This window comes from Chrysemys picta, chromosome 1 (assembly GCF_011386835.1).
Source record: "Chrysemys picta bellii isolate R12L10 chromosome 1, ASM1138683v2, whole genome shotgun sequence".
NCBI lineage: Eukaryota > Metazoa > Chordata > Testudines > Emydidae > Chrysemys > Chrysemys picta.
Window position 1 is genome coordinate 163,349,568 of NC_088791.1, and position 14,322 is coordinate 163,363,889.

At 38.7% G+C, this 14,322-nt stretch overlaps 1 protein-coding gene across 49 annotated transcripts in view; it reads left to right on the forward strand.

Annotated features, from left to right (window-relative positions):
• PHLDB2 (pleckstrin homology like domain family B member 2) overlaps positions 1-14,322 on the forward strand; it is a 169,898-nt gene that overhangs the window by 126,018 nt on the left and 29,558 nt on the right. For 20 of the 49 annotated variants that reach the window (XR_010599682.1, XM_065588426.1, XM_065588475.1 and 17 more), the window contains 7 exons: positions 2,566-2,694; positions 4,781-4,936; positions 7,855-7,965; positions 9,146-9,235; positions 11,416-11,559; positions 12,336-12,509; positions 14,125-14,265. Coding sequence is in view for 48 of the 49 variants with exons in the window: in XM_065588426.1 (XP_065444498.1) it covers positions 2,566-2,694; positions 4,781-4,936; positions 7,855-7,965; positions 9,146-9,235; positions 11,416-11,559; positions 12,336-12,509; positions 14,125-14,265 (945 nt within the window). In the remaining variant the exon portion in view is untranslated. The remainder of the gene's footprint in view (positions 1-2,565; positions 2,695-4,780; positions 4,937-7,854; positions 7,966-9,145; positions 9,236-11,415; positions 11,560-12,335; positions 12,510-14,124; positions 14,266-14,322) is intronic. The other 29 variants (XM_065588541.1, XM_065588569.1, XM_065588550.1 and 26 more) reach the window with 5 other exon arrangements.

The following is a 14,322-nucleotide window of genomic DNA, read 5'->3' on the forward strand; positions in this document are numbered from 1 at the left end:
CTATTATTGGAGTAATGAAACTATGCTCGAGGTTGCAGTAGTTCTTGTTGCTGTAGATTGCTCTGCTCTTCCAGATCCCACCCACATAGCAATCTGATGGTGTCTAGGACTAATGTGAAACTGACAGCTAGGGTTGTGAAGACCTGGGTATTGATTTATGAAATATTTAGATTCCCTTTTATGCTGGGGGAAGGGTTGACTCAGGATGTGAGCGACTGCAAGGCCTAGGTCTCAAACCCAGGCCTCTGTAGCTAACACCACCATGCTGCTACCCAGCAGCAGCTATAACCAGCTCACGCTCCACAAGCCACGACCCGCTGTATCCCATGGATACAGACCATGGGAAGTTCTGCCTCAAGGGGTCTGACAGGCAGCAGCTTCATGGCTCTTGATTGGCTCCCCGCCCTATATAAGCCCACGAGGCATTCCAGGAAGTGTCTGGGCAACAGCCGTGATCTCCTGTTGCTGTCATGACCATTCCTGCTCCCAGTTCTTGAACTCCTGGCTTCAACCTCAGCTTGATTTGGACCTCGCTTCTTGACCCAGACCCTGAAACCTGATTTGGACTCTGCTCCTTGATATCAACCGCAGCCTGGAACTTGACTACAAACTCCACTGCTACTCTCAGCCTCAGGTTTGACCCTGCGCTGACCTCGGTCCCAATTATCCTTGTCAAAATCCTGACAGATACTCTGTCTGCCGCATTCTGGGCTAGTAGTGACAAAGCAGTAATTTGATGACTATTTGGTGGCCTGTGTGGAATGAGTTTGATCTCAGAACAGTTGACAATAAATAGATGAGGCATTGAGCTCTAGGAGTTATGTCTCCCGGGTTCTACTCTCAACTATACGTTGCTATCTCATTGTGTGACCTCAGTCAAGTCGGGACTGCTCCATACTTGTCCGTGAGCGCTGCTTATGTTGTCTGAGAATAGTGATGAGGGCGTGGAGTCCAGATGACTGAATATGATGGTTCAATCTCTAGGTTTTTATTGAGTTTGTGAAAAATGTCCATTGTTCTGGGCAATTCTGTGGCCTGATAGCATGGCCTTAAAAATGACCAAAACGAGCATTTCAATTCACATGAGACCTGATTGTAAACATTTAAAAAAACCTAACAAGGTGCTGTACTCTGAGAAAGTGATATTACCCCCGTTTTAGAGGAGAGGAGAATATAAGGAGATTAAACAAACAAAATCATTTTGCTTCCTCATCTCCATGGTACTATGAAGGTTTGAGGACGGTTTCAGTAATAATGAAGAGAATATGAAAGAGCATTCAGCGCTCGTGAAACAGAAGATTTTGTATGGTGAGAGAAGTGTCTATTCAAGGTGTACAAATCATGTACAGTGACCGCAAAACCTGAGTGTGAGGAGCTGCTGAAAAGAGGCACTCGTTTTCAGAAGAGAGAGAAAGAGAAGATAGAGAAGAGAACAAATGAGTGGGTATTGTAGCAGTCCAGAATTCAGCTGTCCTTGGAAGGTTCAAAGAAAGAGGCTGGAACATTTAAGGCACCTAAAATATCAAGACGACATGGAGGTCTGTTGCGAAATGAGAAGCCCGTGTGTAGCTCAAAGAGGAGGAGGAGAAGCAGGGATTAAACAACATTGGAGTGAGTCTGTGAGCAGCAGCTGACTAAAAATTGTGTTAAGAAAGCCTGGCTGTCTTCATAGGTGAAGCTGGTTCTTGATGGTATCCTCTGTTAGAGACTAATTTACCCCATCAAGGTTTCTGGAATTGTACATGTCTGGCAGCAGCTTTCGATGGCATGTCAGGCATACTGTTCCTTCCAGACACGTTACAAGAATGTTTAGGGGAATGTACCCAAGTATGTTTGCCAGTGCTGAAGTGAGTAAGTTACATTCAAGAATTTCATGTAGCTCTGGAGAGACGAAAAGAACATCTATTTAGGGACACGGCTGGAGTTTTCAGTGAGGAGTATGTAAAGCAGCCTAGAGAACAGGAAACAGTTCCCTACGGGATTAACTGAACAAGTTCAATATGTTTTAGATACTCAAACAGAATTTCCTGTCCCAAACATACTACTTCACCGTAATCTGCCTCATTTCATCATTTTACTGCTTGTTAATCTGTGCTCAGGAAGTAGACAGGTAGTTTACTCATCTTGAGAGTTTCAGTTTCCCTGTACAACCAGAGTATATTTCACCCTGCTCTTTGCAAAAACTACTTTTTTCACTTCACTCTATCATTATCAGACTAACATGCCTGCTGCTTCCTTAACCATTTTTTACTAGATAAGAAAGATTTAGATTAGATTTGAAAGATGGAACCAGGCTAGCCAATGCCTTTTGAGCATGGGAGCGGGAGGAATGTAACTCCTATGCACAAAGAACAAGGACTAGGAAGAGAATTAATTACTCCACTGCAATGATTAATTTTTGTTTTATGTCAACTTTACACCCTATCATTGCAATTTCTACTAACAGTGAATATCTGTCTTTGAACTACATGCTTAGGCTTTTAGAGTTCATTAATTATCATAATTGCTAACAACTGCTTGGGTTTGAAGGTAATTCTGTTCTTTATTTTCTGGTTCAAACTTTAGGAAAAAATAAAGCTTGATGCTGAAAGGGAAAAACTAGAGAGGCTTCAGGAGCTTTACTCCGAACAGAAGACCCAGCTTGATAATTGCCCTGAATCCATGAGGGAACAGTTACAGCAGCAGCTGAAGAGGGTCAGTAGCAAGTTTCAAGATTGCACAAACTTTTTTTTTTATTGCTAAGTTAATTGTAATATATTCTATCTCATATATGCAAAGAAGCATCTGCAAACTTTTTGCACTTAGTTGTAAGGGTTAAGTATTTGTTTCAGTGCATTCTTAATTAATATGTTGCATGGTGACAATTGAGTAGAATGCAAATCAGTGGATTAAATTTTTTTTGTACTATTTTAAAAGCTGTAAACCAGTCACATATAATTAACAGCCTGCGCCTGTTGGCTGATGTGAAAGCTGATAAGAATTGTGATATTTAGATGGACATTAGAGCATCACCCTGTAACTGAACACGCAGAGACAAATACTTGATTTCAGTAATTAGGATAAACTTAACACTCCTTGCTATTTGACACAATTATCTGTTGCTTTTTTGCCACACTGTAAACTGGTCTCTGTGTGTTGCTGTGCATACTTATTTTCTTCAATACATAATTTAGTTTTTAATCTGAATCATGCATTGAAAATGTCATTCCTGAGGTTGTGTCTGCACAATTGATTTACATATCTGAGTTACTCTTTCATTCTTTGCAGTGGCACACTTGCATTTTATTCAATACTTATACAGTCCAACTTGACTTTATAGCCTGTAACATAACAAAGTGAAAGTACAGTCTAAGTATAGTTAGGTACCAAAAAGACTGTAAAAACGGCATTGTGGGGTTCTTTTCTCTCCGAGATCTCTGAGGCTAGCATTTGGAAATTGTTTTTCTTCGTCTTCTATTCAGTTGGCACATGTGGTTGTTGAAAGGGTTAGTGAGACAATATGAACCAATGTGCTGTTAGTGCACTACTGTCCTTCTATCGTCTTTGATGGGCTAGGAGACTCAGCCCCATCCCTATCCTGGTGGATGCTGACTTGGCCTCAGTTGTTTACTCTTAGCTGGACCACAGCAATGTGATATACCTGGGCTTTTAAGTTTTCAGCACTTAGGAAACTCTAACTTGAACAAATCGCTGCAGCATGTTTCCTCAACAGCATTGGCTACCGCAAGCACATCAAACCTGTCTTCTGCTCTCAACACTGTCTTCCCATAGACTATCAAATCAGAGTCAAGGTTTCAGTCCTTACCTTCAAGGAGTTCCATGGCCTGGGCCCAGCATATCTAAAACATCAACTGAGGCTCTGGGATGAAGACTGTGGTCAACAACTGTGCTCCTCTGGGACAATGGGACTTTCTGCCATTAGGGTAAAGCTCATCTGTGCAGAAAACAGTTTTCTCTGGGGCTGGTCCAAGACTGTGGAATGAACTCCCTAAAAGCTAAGAACCATCATAAACCTGACCACCTTCCACTCCAAGTGCAAGGTGCACTTCTTTGACTTTGCCTTCTCTAAGATAAACAAATGGCTAGCAATGTGTGTGTATATATATTACATGTAAAAAATCCAAAACAAAACATTCACGTCTTCCCTTGGGGAGAGGATGAAAGGACAAAAATGACAGATGTCAGTCACTTTTTTAATCCACTACTGGAAAGCACTCAGACACTGTGGTGATGAGCATGTTGTATGAAAATGTTCTGAATAGAAAATTCTTTCAAATGTGTGTATGCACAGGTGATTCCATCTTTTTATGTTTAATTTCTGTGAAATAGAATTCTGTGTAATAGTGGGATGTTGGGAGTAATTGAGGAAGTAACTCCACAGTAAAGATGAGTCATGTTTATGATGATGCTAATCCTAACTAAAGAAATCAAGTTTCTATTTGTTCGGACAGATTTGTGGAATGAAATTGAATAATAATTTTAGACTGTGATTCATAGAACCAAATTAGAAGGAACTGCAATGGTCATCTAGTCTAACCCTCTGCCAAGATGCAGAATTTGTTGTGTTTAAAAAATCGTCCAATACAGATGGCTATCCAGCCTCCTTTGGAAAACCTCCAGTGAAGGAGCTCCCACAACCTCCCAGGCAGTTTATTCTATTGTCCTACTGTTCTTACAGTTAGGAAGTTTTTCCTGAGATTTAATGCTGTTAAGTAACTGTTCTCTGATCACTGTAAATGCAAGATTTTTTTTGTGTTTGTATGTTTGCTTGTCTTTAAAGGATGCTGATCTGTTGGATGTAGAAAGCAAACACTTTGAAGATCTGGAGTTTCAGCAACTTGAACATGAGAGCAGGTTAGATGAGGAGAAAGAGAACCTGACACAGCAGCTCCTGCGTGAAGTAGCTGAATATCAGCGCAGCATTGTCAGTAGAAAGGTAAAAGGATTAAAACTCAACTCTTTGCTTGATGTGCTTTTTTAAAGTCAAAGCACCGTTGTTTCACCATTACCTGTTTTGTTGCTGATGCACATAAAACAGATTTAGGTGAATTCAGAGTTTGACTGTCCTTAGGAAACATTACAAAACCTTTCTCTGAAAAAGCATCACAGCAAGAATGACACTCATAATGATGACAACCTCATCTATCCAATCACACTCCACTCTAAAAAGTAAATTAAACTAAGGAACAAAGCCCTAGAATACAAACTCATCTCCACCCCCAAAATAAAATAAAACAAAAATACAAATAACAACCACAAAAATATCCCAAGCAAGGCTATTATCCTTAAAAGGTAGGAGAGCCAGATATTCATGATATTCACTAGGGCAGTAGTGGGCAACCTGCAGCCCATGGACTGCATGCGGCCCATCAGGGTAAGCTGATTGCAGGCCGCAAGACGTTTTACGGACATTGACCGTCTGCAGGCACGGTACCCCACAGCTCCCAGTGGCCACAGTTTGCCGTTTCCAGCCAATGGGAGCTTCTGGAAGGGGCGACCACGCTTCCTGCAGCTCCCATTGGCCAGGAACAGCGAACCGCAGCCCCTGGGAGCTGCGGGGGGCCGTGCCTGCGGACGGTCAATGTCCACAAAATGTCCCGTGGCCCGCAATCAGCTTACCCGGCCGCATGAGGCCCACAGGCTGCAGGTTGCCCACCACTGCCCTAAGGAGTTCACTCTTTGCACTTTATGTAGGAAGCTCTCTGATAATATGATGATGGGCAGCAGCACCTTTACTATGATCACCTTTATTAACTTTTCTCTTTATCTTTAAAGATAAATTTACTAAGAGGTGAGAAGTTGCATTTCTACCTGTAGCAGGACCACCTACCCAGTCTGGCTTTGGGTTAGCTCCTATCTCATTTTCCTCCTTGGATTCCCCAATAACTTCGACACAGACTTTCATGTGTCAATGAACACTCCTTCTTGGGGTCTGGGTCTGGGAAAACAAGAACTCCCACAGAGCCTTTGTAGCTGGTTCATGACCCTTTCTGCAATGTTCTTAGTCCTATACCTGCCAAGACTTCCCTGTAGCAGACTTGCCCTCCATGCTCCAGCCTTCTTATCTAGCTCCCGATGTCTTGAGCTTGCAGCCCCTCTGCCTGGGAGCTAGGGAGAGTCTTTATGTATAAAGCAGCTCCAGTAGCCTTCCTACTCCTCTGCATCTCTTCCTGCTCTCTATTGAGTAGTAACTCCCAGGGTTTTCTACAGGGAGTCTCCCTTCTCTTCCCTTTGACTCTCTACAGGCTTCTCTTTTATCTACACCCAAGAGGCCTGACTTTAGTCACATGATCTGCCTATCATGTGGCATTACTCATTTTGTACCTCTGTGCAGACAGGTGGGTCCACCACCCCTTAAAGGGCCAGTCACCCTGGGACACATCCCCTCATACCACCCTTATACTGGGGTGCAATCACAATATATCAAGACCCAGATCATCTACTGTGTATTGTCTTGATGTTTTTATGCAGGCCTCCCCAGCTCTGTCTATATAAGGTAGAAAAAATATTCAAACCCTCTTTCCCCATGTCAGCTTTATGCTTACCAGTTGAAGAGCCCCTAATGGTTACTGCTGTTTGTTATTACTCTGTGCACTGTAGTGCCTACTCAGAAAGACTTGAATGCCCTATGCATGTAAAATCCAAAGAAGTTACCAACCTAGGGACGCAAACAGGTGAAATAGATTTGAGTGAGGTTGCAGTCTTAATGCTGAAATATTTGATTGTACCAGATGGATCTTCAGATGTTTATGGTTTTATGGAGATATTCGGCAAACATCCAAAACTGGATGGGATAAGAGACAGAAGCAGCCAGAATCATTGGTGGACAATAAGAAGCAGTAGGGAATGTAGGAGATGGGGTTGGTCCTGCATTGAGCAGGGGGGTTGGACTAGATGACCTCCTGAGGTCCCTTCCAACCCTGATATTCTATGATTCTAAACCAGAGATGGATAAGCTAACACTGTGACAAGGCACAGGTAATGAAACAAGTATTTATTTAAATGAGGGCAGTCGTGTTCAAGATCTTCTGTTTTAATTTTCCCCTTCACTTGTGGAACAACCTGGAGTATAGTAAGATAAAAAATTTAAAACCATCATTGCTTTTGTTTAACTGTTGCAACCTCAATAAATGAACCAGATTGCTGCTTCAATCTTGCCCATCTCTTATCTGTATTTTAACTAATGGAAAATTATGCAATAAAATCTCAGCATCATGGCAGAATATAACTTGTTCTAGTTCAACACAATGAAGTAGACTGAGTCCTATGCTCGTGTGATAAAGCCTTATAGCATAGCACTATAACATGGAGAAGAGAAAAAAACAATTATTTATTTTCACAGATAGGGGACTTTCCATATGCATACACACACACACAGTTAGAGCATAAATACTTTTGCTGGAAGGTAGCAACGTGACACCACTTTATTTCTTAGAATTCAGAATGATGACACACAAGAACCCCAAAAACAGAGGTGCAACTCAAGCCATTTTACTCTGGGCTGGCTCTCTGCAGACTGATGGATCACATGCTTCCCTACAGAGACTCCAAGCCTGCAAGCAGGACCAGGAATCCCCTTCAAATTGAAGTGATAGCTTGTCATTTTTAATAGTTTTCCATGTACCACATTAAGGATTCATACATTTTTAATAGTTAAAAATTCTTTTCCAGTAGTTACAATCTTAACTTTAAGAAATAGTTATTAATTATCACAGTTCTGTTTTGCCAAGTTTATGGATGAAATACATACGTTATATTTGCTAGCATGTGCACTCTCTGAACAAGATCCATGCTGCATATATTGTCCTTTCAAACTTAAATATGTAAAATGTGGTTATTATATTTGTATAATAGGAGAAGATTTCTGCTCTCAAAAAGCAAGCCAATCATATCGTCCAGCAGTCGCAGAGGGAACAAGATCATTTTGTAAAAGAGAAGAATAACTTAATAATGATGCTGCAAAGAGTAAGTGTTTTCTTGTCTTTGTAGAATTTTTTTATATTGTTGTTTTTTTAAAAAACATCTAACTGTTACATGGAAGTTGGAAAGACAAAATTATCTCAACAGGCTTCTGTTTTCCAATAGTATTAAAAAAACCCACATTATTACCAGCCGGTTTCCTAACTAAAAATTGTAGTGGTGGGTTGTCTTATAAGAGGTTTTATAGAGATTACCTCATAATGAACAAGGTCTTTGCATTAAAAATATAGTAAACAAAAGCTGTTCCTCTGTTTTAGGATTATATATATATAAAATGCCAACATTTCATCCATCAAAGGCTATCTGGGAATGTACACAACCTCTGCACCTCCCAAACTATCAACATATAAAGGCCAGCAATTGGCCACAAAATCAGACTACTTGCCATGACCAGCTTCTGGCTAATAAAATTCTAGAATGAAAAAATGTATCTTTCTCCTGGGGCCTAAATTTTGGTTTAGATCACAAGGAGGAATCGGATTCTATTCTCTGAGAACACCTTGCTCTCATCTGTCTGCTGGAGACAGAGCTCAAGAGCTTTCTGGTTTGATCACAGCTATTGGGAAAGATTTTTAAAAGTGACTAGTGATTTTGGGTGTCTTTGTTTTTTGTTTTGTTTTTTGTTTTCCAACATGGTACACTTTAAAAAAGGGCCTGATTTTCAGAAAATTTGGAGCCCTCACCTCTCAAGTCAGGCTTCTTTACTATGTCAAGAAACCCCAAAACTCAGACACCCCAAATCACCGGTCGCTTTTTACAATCTTTGGCGATTGCGATAGGACATATAGGGTGTGATCCAAAGTTCACTGAAGCCAAAAGGAGTCTTTCTAGCATGTCCTTTGGAAAAGTAGTCTTAGGTCATATAATATAATGATAATTTGTATGATGGAGGTGAAGTGTTGATTTCTGTCAACTTCAGTGGGATTTGGATTGGTCGTAAAGTGTGGGACTGCTAGGTCTCAGGCCATTGGAGCTTAAATCCCAGATGTGTGTTGGGAACTGTTGGAGAGTTTCAGTTCTGCTATAAATAAATAAAATAAAAACTGCTATTGCAGTTCTAGCCACACCACACAGTTTCCTTATACCCTTTAAATAAATAACTGGCATTCATTTTAGGTGGATAAATATTCATTTCTGAAATAAACACAATGTCTATTCCTGACAGGAAAAAGAGAATCTTTGTAATCTGGAAAAGAAATACTCTGGACTTTCTGGAGGAAAAGGATTTCCTGTCAGTCCTAGCAGTCTAAAAGAGGTAAGCAGTGTTAACTGCTGTTTTCCTGAACCTCTGGTAAGCTTAATGTTTATTAACATTGTATGCAATAGTGATTTAGAGTTTGGCAAAACTTGTAAAATATGCAATGCATTGTTCCTGTGATTTTCAATATTCTGTTCTTGCTATGATTAGGAAACTTAGCTGTATTACTTCTGGAAGTCCAAATTAAGCCAAAAAATAGCTTATCAGATGTTTTTCCCATTCATTAAACTTTTGCCCTGGATAAATTACCATTTTTCATTTGTTAGAGAATCTGTTTTTCTCTAAATAAATACTTGAACCTAACTCACATGAGGAAAGAGAGATCTAGAAACAGCTAAGGACAAGTGCGGCTAAGTTACAGTGTTCTTGCTCTTATATTGTATATTTTACATTTTTTTTGTCACTGACGTCTCCTTTTTTGGGATAGAAAGAATCCATTATAAATGTTTATTTCAGCTTTCCATCATTTAAACACTGAGTTAAAGACTTTGAGCTATTGTAGCTCTATTTATTTAATCATTGTTGGCAGTCAAAAGGGAAGAGGGTCAAAAGTTTTGGGTGAGGTATTGAGTAAGTTAGGGGTAATGTGAAGGAAAACCTAGACCTTGCTGCACTTGTGAAGCTCCAAAGCTCTGAAGTTATCGTTGTGAGTCCTCACAACCCACACCTTTGAATTGGGTAAGGAGTCCGAGGGGAACTGAACCACAGTCCCTACTTTTTGTAGTGATCCAGCCAGTTCATATCTTAAATACATTGATTCAGTATTGCTATCATCTTAATTCATCATAATGAAGTTTCTGTGTCTGTGGACTGCAGTTTGTTGTAAACAGAAAATACTAGCATTTTGAATAAATTGTCAAATATCTAAGGCAGCTTCCTTAACTTAGAATCACACTTGAGTTTCCTGAATAACATCTGGCTTGAGATTAAGTGAATAAAATCCTCCATCTTCTAGTGTGTCTTTGCAATGCTTCTCCCTGCAGCCAAAATATTCTTTTGCTCATTCTTAAAGATCCCTTTTAAAAGCAGAAATACTGTAGCAATAAGTTGTAGCTGTTCTGATCATCTTAATTCCAAAAAAGGACATATTTTCATGTATTAATGAATCAGTGCAGTTTTATAACCATATTCCATTCTTTCACCTGTTTGTCTTAAAAGTGGCTCACTGTTTCAATTTTTTTTTTAAATATATTTCTGCCTTCTTTTTATGACACTATTTCAGCAGTGACTTCCCTCCTTTAAAATGGCCTTTTCCACAGCTCAAGAGTTGGGGCATTTGACTTATTTATAATCAACACATAGAAGTTGTATTTTATTTTTGAAGTGAATTTATTTGACAGCACTAGACACTGAATTTCTCTTGATATCAGAACATGTACATCAATTGTCCTGCCATTGTGCCTCGCCTCCAAGTGTAGCATAGTCTCGGTACTTTTTCAGTCAGCCCTTGGCCCTCTTCATCTAAGATTGCTTATAGAGATTCAAATTGCAATGGCTACTTTTAAGATGTGGACTCTTGTCCATTAGGAATCAGACTGATACCCATCAGCATTTTATATGAACCTCCAAACAGCCATCAGATGAAAGCAACTTTTAGACACTGCTAATTTAAGCAACTATTATTAGAGTAATTTACAGAATAACACCACCATGTCATAATACCAATCCTATGAGCCATCCAGTCCCCACAAATTTAGTTAAAAGGTGTATCAGGAAATAAATAGGGATGGGTTTAAAAAAAAAAAAAGTGAAGAGAGGAAAATCCTAAGCATTAAACATCCACAAATAAGACTTTTGTTTTGGAGGAAATGCTAATGTTATGTTTAAAATCTAGGTGGTGGCTCTAGCTAAATGATTCAGATTTAAACATACTTAAACAAAACAAGAAGCACTGATGGTTATACTTTGATAAAGTGTCTTGCTCACTTACAGTTGGTTTGCCTTTTGGTAACACAAATGTATTTGGAATGACCAAAAACATTCTTCAAAATTAAAGTATTCAGTATTTTAAAAATATAATTGTTATTGCTGTTTTAATGAAATATTTTGATAAGATCACAGATATTTGGCTGTATCACTCCAAACTAACCTTCATTGTACTGGATACATTAACACTCTTGCACGTCTTTTGGCTTTTACTCCTTTTTCGTGTTTAATTTCTGAATTCCTCCTTTTAGGGTTATATCAGTGTAAGTGAAATTAGTGAGCTGTATGGCAATTCCACGAATAGATCCCCTTCCACTCAGCCCCCCACAGATGCTGACGCTGTTGTCACTGAGCCTTCCACGGCTGTGCTGGCGAGCCAGCCACAAAATAAAGAGGTTTGTTTGAGAGACATTTCCCTTTGTTTACATCATTCTTTCACAGCTATTTTTTTTTTAATTTCTAGTGTAATAAGTTTAACCCTAAAACAAACTGTAGACTTAGCGATGAAGGGTCAGATGTTGGTCTGACAGAAAAGGCCAAAGGAATTCTCCAATTATAAAATGTGTTTGGTTTTGGATTTGGGATTTTAGAGGCTAAGAAGAATGCCCCAATCAGAAATAAGTGACATCATTGCTTTTCATATAGCAGGGGTAGCATGTCCTTTGGAAAAGTAGTCTCAGGTCATATAATATAATGATAATTTGTATGATGGAGGTGAAGTGTTGATTTCCTATCTTATTGTAGATCATTTTTGTGGGGTGAATCTGTGCAGAAGTAATATCTATCTTTAATATTTTGGGTACAGATTGATACCTTCACTTTTCTTTGTTGTTCCAATCTGTTCTTTCTGGCCTTTTTTGCGCTGTGTCACTTTTTGCTCAATCTTTACATTGTTTAAAAAATAAACAAGCCTCTCTGTAAAAATGGAGTAACTTTGATTAAAAAATTCCTATCTTTGTGCTGCTATAGTTTAGCAATAAACTTGGTATTTAGCATTTTTACATTGCTTCAAATATTTAAATATTTATTTTACCAGTTCCAGCATAATATGTACTTTCATTCTAAACTCTCCCAATGAAATATTGTTATAAACTGCAGCTTGTGTGTGCCATGTGTATTGAGTAATTCCTAGTAGAAAACTCTGTGTGTAATTTCTCTCTTTCCTATAAAGCTAAGATCATCTCTCTGTTCTGGATTTGTGTTTCCTCACTCTCTTTCTCCTCGCTCTATTGCTCAACTTCCATCAGTCCATTGGCCTGAGGTCATGGTTACACATGTAGATCCTTTTCCTTTATCTGATACACCTCCTCCTCTCCCAGCTAAGAAACACCGCAGGCAACAACAGGTAACAAATTAAAAGCTGATCATCTTGGATTTTTTTTATGGTGGCAATGAAGTCATTTACACATGAATTTTTCATGTGATGTGATTATCTAAGAATCCATAATTGATTCAAACTTTCAGAATTCTGTACTTAAAGGTTTTGCTGAATTTTTATGAATTATTACTGAGTGGTGTCAAATAAATAGTCTCTTCTTGATGGTGGTCTGTAAATGCGTTTAGTGATAGAGACATGCACAATGAGATGCGAAAAGATCTCATAATAGCCCGTGGCACTTTACATATTGTATGTCTGTTCACTTTTAAAACAAATGAATAACATAGTGGAAAATGCTGACACTTGAGAGCTATCTTAATTGTTGGAAGCTCTTGCAACAGTAAAGTGCAAGTGGTTAGAGCTACAGTCAAATTTAAATGGAGGGTTTTCTATTACCTTCCAACAATGGACTCTCCAAAAATATATTGGCTTTAAACTACCAGTTCATTAGCATTTGGAGGGGTTTATTTTTCCTTTGCCTAATAGGATGCCACTTGTAAACTTAGGCTTTGTCTACACTACATAGCTTTTAGCGACATGGCCGTTAAAAGTTTGGCAGTGGCTGTTTGTCGGCACTTTTACAAAATACTTCCATCCCCTATGAGCGGGGTTTGTGTTGTCAACAGGAGAGTGCTCCTGCCGATAACGAGCTGCTTACACTGCCACTTGCTGTGGCAAAACTTTCGTCTTTCGGGCGGGGGCTTTTTTAAGCACCTGTGAATGACAAAAGTTTTGTCGTTCAATTGGCTATGTAGGCAAAGCCTTAGACTCCTTGTGTTTTTAAAACAATAATTGGGTGCAGGGCCAACAATGTGTTCCTGTTCTTACAATGTTTTCTTAATCAACAGGCAGTGCTGATGTAAAATTACAGGCCCATTTTTATGTACAGTAATATTCAGTTGCAAATTGATGATTTAACATTAAGCTTTATTTTCTGTTTATGAAATATTTTTCATTCTGTGTGTGTGATATCCTACATTTTTGAGAGCTTTGTTTAAGATGAATCTCTTAACAACTCACCAGTATGGAAACAAATATTTAATTTTAAGGGTATGAAGAATTAAAACTGTTGTTTATTTCTAAAATAATCCCCGTGTCATTAATTTGGTCCACAATCTTCATAAAAAGAAATATGTTACAAGTTCCATTTCTATGTCCCATTGAATCTTGGAAATCACACCACTTTTATTTGGCCATTTATATGTCATAACTAGCAGAACTCATTAATGATAAATGCCTAAATGGGAACCCTAAGCACAGCACAAGCTTCAGAGAATCCTTAATGCTATTGTAAATTGAGAATAGTTGATAATTTTTATCTTTGGAGACAATTGGTTACTATTTTACCATGTACCATATCATTTTTATGACTAGTAATATGTTTTTAGTACTGCAGCAGCCTTTAAAAAAACAACAACAAATTCTGGACAAGATGTAAAACAGAATATTTAGCTTTAAAATGAGACATGTTCTTTACAGTGAAATTTTCAGACTGTAGATTTCATTATATTCTGTGTGAAACATAATTTACCAAACAGTTCAATTCATTTGGTCAAAACAGTGTTGCAAATTATATTTTAAGCACTTTAGAAATCTGGAAGAAAGAAAGAAACAGCACAAGGAGGGCACGTATTTGAGTGATACTCTACCCCGCAAGAAAACCACTCCTTCTGTATCGCCACACTTCAGTAGCGCTACTCTCGGACGAAATGTTACTCCTAAAGTAAGTAATATGCCTATATATAGTTTTTCCATTTCTAAAGTCCCACATGAAAAGTTA